The sequence below is a fragment of the Clarias gariepinus genome, chromosome 3 (genome assembly GCF_024256425.1).
Source record: "Clarias gariepinus isolate MV-2021 ecotype Netherlands chromosome 3, CGAR_prim_01v2, whole genome shotgun sequence".
Taxonomy (NCBI): domain Eukaryota; kingdom Metazoa; phylum Chordata; class Actinopteri; order Siluriformes; family Clariidae; genus Clarias; species Clarias gariepinus.
The window spans coordinates 27,876,330-27,890,012 of record NC_071102.1 but is presented as its reverse complement, the minus strand read 5'-3'; the positions used below and the strand labels follow the sequence as shown (position 1 = coordinate 27,890,012).

General features: G+C 35.5%; 1 protein-coding gene across 1 annotated transcript in view; it reads right to left on the bottom strand.

Moving 5' to 3' along the window:
* vps50 (VPS50 EARP/GARPII complex subunit) overlaps nucleotides 1–13,683 on the bottom strand; it is a 151,660-nt gene that overhangs the window by 55,257 nt on the left and 82,720 nt on the right. Inside the window, exons 14-19 of the mRNA XM_053492735.1 lie at nucleotides 11,781–11,872; nucleotides 11,588–11,682; nucleotides 11,127–11,225; nucleotides 7,222–7,312; nucleotides 5,251–5,427; nucleotides 1,750–1,868 (exon numbers count right to left, since the gene is read on the bottom strand). Coding sequence (XP_053348710.1) covers nucleotides 1,750–1,868; nucleotides 5,251–5,427; nucleotides 7,222–7,312; nucleotides 11,127–11,225; nucleotides 11,588–11,682; nucleotides 11,781–11,872 — 673 coding nt within the window. The remainder of the gene's footprint in view (nucleotides 1–1,749; nucleotides 1,869–5,250; nucleotides 5,428–7,221; nucleotides 7,313–11,126; nucleotides 11,226–11,587; nucleotides 11,683–11,780; nucleotides 11,873–13,683) is intronic.

The following is a 13,683-nucleotide window of genomic DNA, read 5'->3' as shown; positions in this document are numbered from 1 at the left end:
AATAAGATCTAACCAGTTTGTCATGCATTTCAGAGCCGTAATGAAGGCTTTACTGAGCGCAAGTAGCAGACACATCAACTCACAGCAACATAAAGAATAAAGTATTTGAGAATTAGTTCTTGAAGCGTTACATTTGACAAAAAGCCCAATTGTTGACACTTTATGAGAATTTTTTTTTTTTTTTTTTTGCTTGTATTTCCTAACCCAAGAAGTTTTCATATTTCTGATATTCAGCTTGCTTTGACATTTCGTCCCTCTATTTGCTATTTTCAAAGAGGCTGAATAAGTTCAGTGGCATCCACTAACCACTGTGTTCGCCAACACTATAAAGTGACGTCTGTGTACCTTCTACCAAGTGCAGTACTGTACATGCACAATAAAACAGTATTTAAGATTCAGCCACAGAAAATGTGTTACTATATTTTAGTTGTATTGTAACATCCACTGACAAAATTAAGACTCAGCAGCCTATTAAAAGTAGTCTTTTTGTGGTATACTGAAAAATTGTTTTGTGTTATATCTGTCATTTGTATATTTGCTATAAAATAATAATAATAATAATAATAATAATAATAATAATAATAATAATAATAATAATAATAATAACAACAATGATAATAAATACTTGGATAAACATCTGAATTCAGTGTCTTTATTTACCTTTGATACACTGAATGCACCAAATGGTTAACGCAACCAGCTTAGTTACTTTAATTAAGATAAAGCACACAAGTTTATTGAATCATTATAAGCCAAGCAATCGTTTTAATGTAATCTTCTGAAATTTCTATCAAATCCTTTTCTGACTGTTTTATCGATCCCCAAACTGCCGCTTAGATGCAGCTGAAAAGCTTTAAAAGGCCCCTTCTTCATGCCATAATTAATCCTCTTTTTTCATTTAAGAGGCTAAAAATAGCATGTTTGCTTACTGTCTCTTACAGCACACAGTGTGAGATTCAATTCCTGCACAGCTTCAAGGAGACAGATTGCAGAGTTCATACTGTAAATTAGATTATTCACTTGTTTCTCAGGCTTACTCAATTAAAAAAGGAACTGAGAAGGCATTAGCATGATCACTAATTGTGAGGTCTAAAAGGTCCATGCCTTTATTCACAAAATAGACGTTCGGCTCTAATTGGTTATTTAATATTCTTTAGACCACACTAAAGGCCTCTTTACTTTACAATTTTTGTGTGAGTTGCATAAAAATGAAACAACCGTCAGCAATCAAGTATTGCAGGTCTTGCTACTATAGTTTCATTTACAGAAGAAAAGGATTGTTAACTGCAGTACTGCAAGTTAAACAGGGACGCGGATCAGGACTTAATGAAATCCAGGCACACGAATCTTGCAATATGTTAAATGCACCATAAAATGTACATTCAGTATGATCAGAAAATCGTGTGTTCAAGCCCCTTTTACTGCCAATGTGCCACTATTTGGCCTCTGTTTAAAACCTGGGCAATAATCAATCAAAGACTTGATTGAGTAACGTGTTTAGATACCATGTATACATACTGTAAAAGTATGCAAATGAAGCCAATTCAACTTTTTCTCCTCAAGAAGTATGTGGAGAACTTAAGTCACCTTTGGTGAAGTTCAACCAACATGTCCAGTCTTAAAATTTAAAGCCCAACAAGTGATATTTCACTGTGTGTGTGTGTGTGTGTGTGTGTGTGTGTGTGTGTGTGTGTGTGTGTGTGTTAAGACAAATGAGAATTGGGCTACTGGTGCCACTGATATACTGACCTCTTGTTGGGTATGTCTCCGGTCTGCTCATCCACAAAGTCCTGCTTCAGTTCATCCGCCACATCACTGTCACTGTCATAGTCCTGATATACACTCTTTTCCAGCTCTTCAGACTCGTACTGATGTGGGAAAAAAAAAGAAAGTAAAGAGCAGTGTGAGGCCAGGAAGAGCAACTTAAGACTGGAGAGATTAACCGATTAAATCGACACATGCAGAAATCAATAGTTTCCTTTAAAGAGAAGGTATCTTGTTTTTATATTTTCTACAACAGAATAAAATAATTTCTTGAGACATTTATTAACTTCCTATAAAATTGCTGATCTCCTCAAATATTCATGTATACAAGGTATGTATAGCTTAAGACAGAAAGACAGACAGACAGACGGAGAGACAGACAGACTGACAGACAGACATACTGTAGTAAGAGACAATTTTCAGACTGATTTAAGCTTTCTTTAAGATCATCGTAACTCAAATAATCACTCTTACCAAAATCTGGTGATACGAAATGCATCTCAGAACGCACAATATGCCAGACCTCGAAGTCTGGCATATTGTCAAAATAACAACAATATACAGAAATCAAATTGGCTTTTTTTGTTTTCGGGTCAAAAATGTGTTCTTTTACGACCAATAATATCACATATAATATATGGCATATCAAGGATGCTTTCTATTGACAAATTATCAATTTGACCATCTTTGTACATTCTAAGGTAATGACTTCCATTCTTTTGTACAACCCCTATGTATATTCATCTATGTGGTTATTCAAAGCAGCCAAGACATGTCTGGAGTAAACATATAAATATGAAAATGACTAAAGCCCACATTGCACTCGTATCATTACGACCTATTTACATCAAATATATTGCAAAGAAGTGTCACAAAAAAGAAACGACAGTAGTTCTAGATGACTCCATTTCTTTAAAAAGGCAGCAACACCTACTCAAAGAGCACCAATTACAGGTTTCTCTGGCAGAATGGCTGGAGGGGAATTTGTAAGAAGTGTAAAAGTGCTCCTTTATTCTTGAACAAAGAGCAGACTTCTAAACATATTATTTATATTATTGCACTTCCCGCTCGAGCACTGATTCAGTCCACCTCAGCACAAAATTTAGTGACTAGCTGTGTTGGTACGTATGTGTGTACGTTTTATTTTCCAGTCACGTTAATTCCCTAACCTTTCAGGGTTTTCAATATTATCAAAACATTATTTTTGCGAAAATTGCTACCTTGCCGAAAATGTGCCCCTTTCCAAGAAGGGCAGATGCAATTCTCCTTTAAATTTGTCTAAAATATGAAACCTTTTGCAGCTTTTCCTTTTGGGGATGGACTTTATCTCTGGAGCCTAAATGCTGTCCAAAAGAATGCTTTCTATTTAGAAAAGTACCCTAGAGGAAGTCTATATTTTGAAAGGTTCACACGAGCGAATAAATGTGCATTGAATATAAGAAAAAAGATCCTAACTGATTATCAGCACTATTAGTATGTATAGCACAAGGACAGCTTTCTACAGGGCCATGATTCTTATGGGCCATGATTCTTATTGGAAGACTTACTGTAGATCTCATATACATATAAATCTATGTATTATAATAAATTATATTAATTATTATTTGGCTTAATTTTCACTACTACTACTAATAATAATAATAATAATAATTATTATAATTTTAATAATAATAATAATAATAATAATAATAATAATAAGGTATGTACATACCAATCAGACATAATAAAAAAAAAATTATGTTTAAACCACTTAGGACATTTATTCTCTGTGTTACCAAAATAGCTCTGACCACTGAAGGTATAAATCCACATGCTTTAATTATCAGTGAATTCATTTAGCAAAAAAATAAAAAATCCTTAAACCTCATATAAACATTTACATCCTAATAATATATACCATTTTATCAACATTATGGATGTGTAAGTGAGTTTTTGACAGTGCAGGTTTTCTACAAACTGTAAAGATGACAGCAGAAAGCATTGTACTTGTACCATGAGAGAGTAGATTTGGAAATATTTGTCACTGTTGGAATAAATGGTTTGGCATCAAGTGGCGTTACGGATGTGACATTTTTACTGTCTGAATCAGTCCTCTACAAACTACAGTACATGAGAAATTTTAACATAGAAAAAAAACCTTTTTGAAAAAATTCAATTAGTAAAAAAATAACTATAAATTTTGATTAGCAATGAATGCTAACATTTTTTTGTCTTTTCCTTTGTCTTACTCTGTAGTTGTCAGAATTTTTGTGCTCAGCATTGGACTTTACTTTTTTGTTTATTTGATAGTTGATATAAGCGGATGTAGGATTTTCAGTGTCAACCTTACTTGGGAAAAGTATGGGAGCAAAATTCATAGTGCATTACCATGGGTTGGTAGTTATTATGCATATTTGTTATGCTTACTTCTTTTCCCATATACTAAAAGTTTGACCTCTGCATGAAATTACACAAAAATAATTACAAACAAGTCAATGTTGTTTTTATTTATTATAATTTTTTATATAGAATTGAATGAAAAATTATACATTTTCAATGTTACCAGATGTAAATCCATCTAAGTGAAAACAAAACCGTTTTGAGCATGAACTTAATGAACTTTATGAAGAACCAGAGATTAAAGAATTACATGCTCATTCCTGTATTTTTCTGGACAGGGTTTTAAAAAAACACCCTGTGATACACACCCGTGATACTGTGCACTGCATACAGCTGTGAACAACGGTAACACATCGTGCCAGATCAAAAACAGGCTCTTGTATAACATGAATATAAACATGTGATCTCCAGTTGTTTAGAGACTACAGTAATCAAAACTGTCTGGATTGTGTAATTATTATTATGTTTTTTTTTATTTCACGCTGTCTCAAGGTAAAAACACTTCTATTTACGGCCTATTTTATCAATTGAATAGAAACATTCTTGTGCTGTCCCGGTCTCTGTTTTGAAATGTCAAGTGCATTTGAGTAATGATAACGCCACACTGACACTACACCCTCCATGAAGCTTATCCGATACGGCAGGTAGAGAAATAATAAAACCTCTTAACACTATTAATTATGTCCATTTATTTTAACAGCTCACTCTGGTTTTGATGAGGATGTTATTGAAGAATAAATGGAAAAGACCTAAAGTTCAATTAGACTTTATTGAAAGTGATCACAATCATCCGCTATATATATATATATATATATATATATATATATATATATATATATATATATAAACTTCAATCAAGTTTAACACCACAAACCTAATTTAAATTGGAATAGAACCACATATTTCATATTTACTTAAAACCAAAGCATTTTAATTAACTGGTTAACCTAGTCATCTGAGCATAGTTTATAATAGGTTGTAGGTTGCTATTAGAATATAATATAAATCCATAATCAACTAATTCATACTGAGCGATAAGCTGTGCAGCACATACTGAGTGTGTAATAAAGCGGTAACGAACATGTAATAGCTAAATAATAAGCCTACCCCATTGGACTCCAGAACATCCTCGCTCTCCTCTTCTTTATTGTCGATCTGCATCTCAAAAGGGTTTCCCTCCAGGATATACTGCTCAAATAGAGATAGCTCCTCAGGGTCACTGGAGGCTGGCTGCCTGCTCGGAGACACCGACGGCGAACGACACTGACCCATGAACTTAAACTCCTGCAATGCAGCAGCGTTTAAGTGTTTACTACACTTACAATCAACATCGTTATTCAAATATACAGTATGCAGTGTGGACCAAAAGGTTTATACAGTAAAGTACTACGTGCTCTTTGCTCCGGAGCTGCTGTATCATGGCTGGCCTTGCACACTGACCCATACTTCCTAACAGGCTGAAATTTGCAAAGATAGTTCTCTGCATTTTTCCGTACTGTAACTCAAAACCTTTATTTTTCTTGACAGAAAGTAAAAGGTCAGTGCTGCGTCAGTTCATCTTTCAAGTGGGTATAAGCGAGAGGAAGCGGTGAGAAAACAGATTACTAAAAAGACAGACACAAGGGATAAGGGCAGGCCTTAAAGTCAGTAAATATCAAAGTTCAAAACACCTTCATGACTGTTAGTGCAGATTAATGAAGAATGATTTATATGCTGATTTTAGGAGGGGACACTACAGGCAATTTGGAAACGCCAATTAACTCAATCTGCATGTTTTTTGTAAGAACATGCAAACTCCATGCACACAGAGACGGGAATCAAGCCTGGCCGGGAATCGAACCCAGACCCTGAAGGATGTGCAAAGCAACGGTGCTTACCACTACACAACCGTGCCGCCTGGATAAGTTATTATACAGATTAAATTATTCATTAATATATGGAATATTCTCTGTGCATACGAGGGGTAACATTTAGTGACTTAGAATGAAAAAAATTCTGCTTCCATTGCTGATCAATAAAACTTCATGAAAACAAATGAATCTGTGTTAAATTTTCATGGCTGAGGAAGAGTTCTGACTGGCACGCCATTTCATACAAAGTTAAGCGTTTAACCAATCACAGAAAAGACTGAATTCTTTCAATAAATCCTAATGCAGAAGGTGGGATTTATTGTAAAATATGGGAAGCCCAACTTAACCACCTCAAAAATCCTTCTTCTTGTTAGTTTTCCGGCGTGGTAAGCCCTTCACGGTGGGTGGAACCACTCGCACATGTCTAAAAAAGCCACATTCTGATTCGATTCTTAAAGCACACAAACACATCTTATCAGATCAGCTTCCATTCCAACACTTAAGATGGACACTCTAATCAGAAGGCTTTTAAGCCTTCAGATCAAAGAAACATTTTCCATGCAAACCTATGGTTAAATGATTCAAACATTAAATGATTCCTTTCTTTATTAATCAGAGTACTAATAAGATGAGATCACTCTTATATGTCCTATAGTAGGACTAATCATGCCTATCTAAATGCTTAACATACACTCATACTGTACTTGATGCGCCAACTTGGACAGAAAGAAGGAAAAAAAGGCTTTTGAATATGGTAAACAATAGAAATGCTTGCAGATTTATTCATAAGATCCTCTGGGGAGGATTAGCGTTCACTGCAGGGTGTCTGGGAATGTATAACAACGTGACCAAGAAAACATTTTCTTAAAGATTGACACCGCTGCAAGCGAGGAAGACTCAAAAGGCTTGTGCTCAAATAAACTTGACACTTCTACAGCTGAGAAAAGGAGGTAAAATAAGCCTTAGATTTAGTGTTTGGATAGAACCCACACATGTAATGCAACCCTCTCATGTCCAAGTGAAATAAAATCCATTTCTGCGTTTTGAGCTCATGTTTGTCAACACAAAGCTTAATAGAGCACTCAGTTTACTGCAAAAGCCTCAAAAGGCTTTCATGAAGTTTAATTTAACTCCGATACGTACAGTAATTGACTATTCCCACATAAATTAGAGAACCTCTGTGTGACTTTTAAGTCATTTCGTGTGCCAGTGCTGTGCTGAGACTCACGTGAAGTTGAGTGATACTGAAGTTGGACTTCACGGGACACAACTCCCAGGTTTCGTTTTCCAGAAACATGCGCAATTCCTCTAGGCGTGTTCTATAAAGGAGATAAGAGAGAAACTGGGTTACATAAATTCATTGTCAGAAAACATACATTCTAATGTTCTTTGGAAAAGAAAAGCGCCTAAGCTGTGTTTACATCGCTTCTGCTAGTTATATAGGTAGGCCTGGGGCCTTAAGCAAGGCCCTTAACCCTCAACTGCTCAGATGCGTAATGAAAAAAAAATGTAACTCGCTCTGGATAAGAGTGTCTGCCAAATGCCTAAATGTAAATGTATATACAGTAGGGCTGCACGATTTGGGAAAAAAAGCACATTGCGATTGTTAAGGTCAAAATTGCGATTTACGATTGCGATATAGTATACAGTGCAATCTAGCAACTAGAAATGAACAATGTTTTCAAATTAAAACAAAATTGTACAAAATTAAATAACAGAAATATCTTTACATTACTGAATAAATTACATTAAATTAACTTTAAAATTAAATTAAAAAGTCAAAAGTACAGAAAAATAAAACAAATACCCATTTTTTTACAAATATTTTTACATTTTGTCCCAAAACAGGGACATTTAAGGAGGATGTAACATATACTTTATTGATATTCTTATCAAATCACTCACCACCTTTAGTCTCATGATGAAGAAAAGATTAAAGGAAAGAAAAGTATCCTTTAAACATATTAATTTTATAGTCATGCTAATCATCATGAAAATAATTCAATTGAGACATTTCTAGTCATCTTTGTGACACTGATTTCTACACAAATCTGTTAATAGCTGTCCTCTCTAACTTACAGTTAAGTAGCTTTAAATATGAAAAGATTAAATTAATTCAACTTATCGATGGCCAAATGAAGTCTATACCCGAAGCACTGTAACCTAGTCCAGTGATTAAGTCCCACCGCTTTGGCGATGTGCGTGCCGTTGTCTGTGTGACAGCGACCAAAGCATCCTTAAAGAGTTTCCATGCAGTCAGTGCCTCTCTTAAACTCGCGGCTACAGTCCTCCTGCTTGACCAAAGGTACGTAGGGGTTAAAAAGAATTTCACAAAAGTTATTTCAAGTTGAACCTCGCTACGTCACTTACTGAGACTTACAAACACATCTGTAATAATGTGTTGTTTTGTTCTGCTCACACTGGTTTGTGCTTTGTTTTGTCTCTTTACTACTCTTGGCTTTTACCGCCATGCATTCATCAGCCTTTCCTTTTTGTTGCTTCGGGTGCTTTCAAAATTTGTCATTTTGCCACGTGATTTAGCGACTTTAGTTTTGCCAATTTTGCCAAGTATCAAAATATCGCCAAATAACAGAGGTTGCATTTTTTTCTGGGTTCAGCGTTCAATGTTTTTTCTCTTCTGTATCCATTTTCTCCCGTCTCTACACTGCGCTGCGGAAAGTCACGTGACCACCAGCACGCGCGCTACACAAGACTGACTGGGTATTTTTTATTTTTGACATAAGAAATGGCCATGCAGCTCTTAGAATGAATGTCTTGTTACGTCCGCGAACGCATTTGTTTATTTAATATAATCGCAACATTTGCTGTAATGTAATCGCATAGGCTGACATCGCGATTGCGATATGATTAATCGTGCAGCACTAATATACAGGTATATACCCTAGACAACATGGCCAAAAACTATAGGTTAATCAAAATGGCTATACAACAGCCCAATACCAGTGAAGGTGATCCAAAAACAAACATCAAACATACAAATGCAAAATAAAAACAACTAAACTGCACAATGTCCTCTGAAGTGAAAAGGTAAAAGCATATCTTTAAATCAAACGTGAGAGGGTATATATATAAAACGATATATTATCTGCCCTGACTTTCTCTTTGCCGAAAAATGTGAACATAAAACAGACTTTACTTTCATCTGGCCTACTGAACTTTCTATTATGCTCGAGGTGTACAATACAGCATATTAAAGAGAAGCCTGAGGAGTGATTGCTCACAGCACTCAGTAAAGAGATAGAAGTGAAGGAGTACCGTAGACCCTGTGGATTACGCCGCGTTTCATGAATATTTATACATTGCCCTGGACATGTAATTAAATTCTAGCGCTAATCATTAGCTAATCAGTTTATTTGACTGTTTACTATGATCCTTAATTATTATGCATTTTTATTTAAAAGACCTGGCTGGCTGTACAGAAAAGTTATTACCGAATAAAAGTTGCCTATCTCTCTCTATAATGACGGGAGCCTTTATTTATTTACTGCAGTCATTTAGCTTTTTTTTTTGAGTGTTAGTGCTGCCTTCTTCTTTGAACGTAAGACACATATTTTATTTTCTGTCAAACTAGAGACATTGAGCCAATGAAAGAATGTCAGATTGTCAGCTCAGACGATTGTTTACCTAAAAAAAAAAGTAGGTATTTACCATTTAACTTGCTTTAAAGAAGCAGAATAGATAAGTGATGTTTTTGCAGCAGCTCAATTTTCCTTTGTAGCTGCTCACCACTATTTAGAAATACTAAAACCACTTTAGTTTCAGGTTTTAATATTAGAAAAGTCAAATTCATAACTGTTTAGCTTTGAGTAATAAATATATGACTAAAATAATTTATAATTTAATTTAGCATTAAAGTAAATTTGGTTGGATTAAGGTTTACTTCAATGATGTTGAATGATTTGACTCATAGCATACAATCTGTAAACAGAAAGGTAATTCCTGAAGAACACCTTGCACAAAATAAGTAATGAGAGATGCATATTTATCTATGGTACATTTTCGGTCTATTAATGTCAAAGGAGGCTATTTAAAATTTAAATAAAAATCTAACAATAAAACAGAAATGTTAGGATTTATTGCCTATAGCCTTGGGGCTATTCTCAAGGAAGAGCCTTAAGCAACAGGGCCCGCAATCAAATAGAAAGTGAGGGTAGAGATCAGGGCCCGTATCTACAAAGCTTCTTAGAATTCTCTAGATTTGGGAAACTTCTCAGAGCAAATCTGAGTAAGGAAAGTACAAAACCCTTTATCTTAGTGGGGAGGTTTGGTCGACGCTGTTGCTAGAAATGATGCAGCAATTCAAGGACTGTGATTGGTTGATGAATAATAATCTATAAATTTCTGTTATAGGCTAAATATCTTAAAGATAATTAAACAGCCAAATGTTGAAAATGTGTCTACTTCCTTTAAAGCAACCAATTTCCACACAGGAGTTAATATATTAAAATTCTTAAATTTATTTACCGTACTGATTTTATTACTTGCAATCCATTTCAGATTAATGGAAGCAAAACGGTGCAGCTTTTACCAATTTACATGATTGCCGGACAGTCTGTTTAAGTTGCACTTTTGGATGGTATGTAGTCAACATTCCAAGAGAGATAGAAGAAAGTAAAACAACAAGAAAACCAAATTGGGCAGAAGAGCAGTGATTAGCTTTACGTTTAGTGTTTAGAGAATATTTTTTCTTCCGGCCATTTTGTCCTCTGCCATAATGTTCTTAGAATTTCGTCACTAGGAGCAACTTTTAAGCTTAAAAAGCTTTGTAAATATGGGCCCAGGTGCGTACATTAATAGAAGTAAGGCAGGGACATGGTCACAGTCACATAAATGAAAATTTCTCTAAATGATTTGCACACATGCACACAAAGATGGGAAAGTGTAAAGATCTGAGAGTCTTTGACAAGAGCCAAATTGTGATGGATAGATGACTGGATTAGAGCAACTCCAAAAAAGGCAGGTCTTGGTGCGTGCTCTCGGTATGCAGCGATTAGTAACCTCAATAAAGAATACTGAGATACAGCCATAAATCCTGTGCACTTACTGGTACCAGTTATTCATTAGACCTAAATGCAACTAACTACAACTGAGACGAGAGGAATGCATGCTCACCTGTGATAGTTCTTAAAGTAGTTCACACTCTGCCGCTTAATTGACTCCTGTAGCACCTCAGACTTGCTGCCACAAAATTCCTCTCCCACCTGCATTAGTCTAGACATACAGATAATAAGACATGGTTAAAAAGAGAAGAGAAATGAAAGGAGGCATAAACAAAGTAGGCTAAGAGCTGCCTTAAGTGCTACAAGTTCTTATTAACCGCTGTATAACAGTGACCCATGGGTTTGCTATTGCCGCTGACCCATTAGCAGGGGTTACACAGGTCAGCAATACAGACCCTATGATCTTAACAACCTTTAAATTAGATGCCATGTAAATAGCCTGTCTGTGGATCAAGTGATTCACTGATGCCCTATGAACAATCTGTCTCTGCACAGTTAAACATATTGGGCCTGAGCAACCAAGCAAGGCCTTACGCCAGTGCAATTAGCGCTAATGGGAACGCAGCCTCCTACCTGCTAATAACATCCAGCACCACAATGAAGTCATCATACTTGAAGTTGGACATGTCTGTTCCAAGTAAATAGGCTTTCACTTTCAGCTGGACGTCCTGATAACAGAAAAACGATTGCGATCGATAAGTTGTTGGACAAAACAGAAAAAGTGTCAAATAGGAACATCAAATATGAATATGAGTGTGTTACTGACCTGCCAAATCCGGCTTAGGCCATGTTCAAGCTTTTTCTTCACATAGCTGTGGCCAACAGTAGATTCCTCTGAACCTTCGTTGTTTGTACCATCTGCATGAAGAGAATCCAAACAATCTTTATGAAAGATGACTGTAAGCAGATTACTGATGAATTTTGCGAAGAAGTAAAGCATAAATACCATATTTCATTACGATTATTTGCTTTATTCAGTTAGGCAGCGAGGAGATTTTCAGATTTGAGTGTGAAAAGAAATACGGTGGCCCTGAAGTGCAAAACAAATTAACAAAACTGAAAACAAAATAACTAATATCTGACTGGCTGAGAATATTAACAAAACGGAAAATAAATTAGAAAACAAATAACAAAACCCAAAACTATTTTTTTTTTTGGAGGGGGGGAGTTTTGTTGTTTTGTTTTGTTGTTTTGTTTTTGGTTTTGTTATTTTGTTTTCGGATTTGTTAATTTGGTTTTGAATTTGTTAATTTGTTTCCCGTTTTGTTAATTTGTATTGCACTTCTCGGCCAGTCAGATACAAACCGGGAAAGGTAGGTATAGTTTGCGAATGAAATGCTTACCGCTGATTGGACGAGACATCTGTCACTCAAGATATACAGGAAGTAGGAACTTGTTTCTTTATCTTTGTTTCTTGTGTGTTCTGCTTCACTTTAAACTATGATGGCCGTGAAGTGCAAAAAAATTAACAAAACTGAATTCTGTGAGAACGCCATATTTGAAACCACAATAATGTTTGCACATTCATACACACACAAATCTACCGCTACTACAGTACTTCCTGAATATCTTGAGTGACAGATGTCTCGTCCAATTAGCGGTAAGCATTTTATTCGCAAACTATACCTACCTTTTCCGGTTTGTAACGGACTGGCCGGGAAGTGCAATACAGATTAACAAAACGGAAAACAAATTAACAAAAACAAAAACAAAAACAAAACAACAAAACTCCCCCCCTCCAAAAAAATTGTTTTGGGTTTTGTTATTTGGTTTTTTATTTGTTTTCCGTTTTGTTAATTTGTATTGCACTACTCGGCCAGTCAGATATTAGTTATTTTGTTTTCTGTTTTGTTCATTTGGTTTTGAATTTGTTATTTAGTTTTGGGTTTTGTTATTTTGTTTTCAGTTTTGTTAATTTGTTTTGCACTTCAGGGACACCGTAAAGAAGGGAGGAACAAACAAGCAAACGAAGGAATTGAGGATAGAATTAGAAAAAACAGGAAGGGATGATGGATGGATGGACGGATGAAGAAGAATGGGTGGATGGAAGAATGGGTGGATGGATGGATGTACAGAAGAATGTAAGAATGGATGGTAGAATGGATGGATGGATGATTGATGGATGGATGGATGGAAGAATGGATGGTAGAATGGATGGATGGATGATTAATGGATGGATGTACAGATGAATGTAAGAATGGATGGTAGAATGGATGGATGGATGATTGATGGATGGATGGAAAAATGGATGGTAGAATGGATAGAAGAAAGGAACTAAGAAAGGCATTAAGGAAGGAATTATGGAATTAAGGAAGACAGTAAGAAAGTAAGAAGTAAGAAAGGAAGAAGAAACAAATGGAAGGAAAGAAGGAAGCAGGGAAAAACAAACACTGTAAATCCTTATCTTTTTACTACTATTTTAATAAAAGGAATTGAAATGTACTTAACTGCATTAACCAAGCATATTATTAAAAATGAGAAAGAGCATCCCAAAAATGCACATTATACTGTGTACTAACTAATGTGGTACTGCTGTACTGGAGATTTGGAATAATACAATGCTGAAAAACAGCGTCATTCCCTGACTGGCACCAGGCTGAATAAAAGCACATGCTGAGAGCTGCCTGCCACTGCGTTTCAGGAAAGCTGGCATTCTACCGTGACAAGCA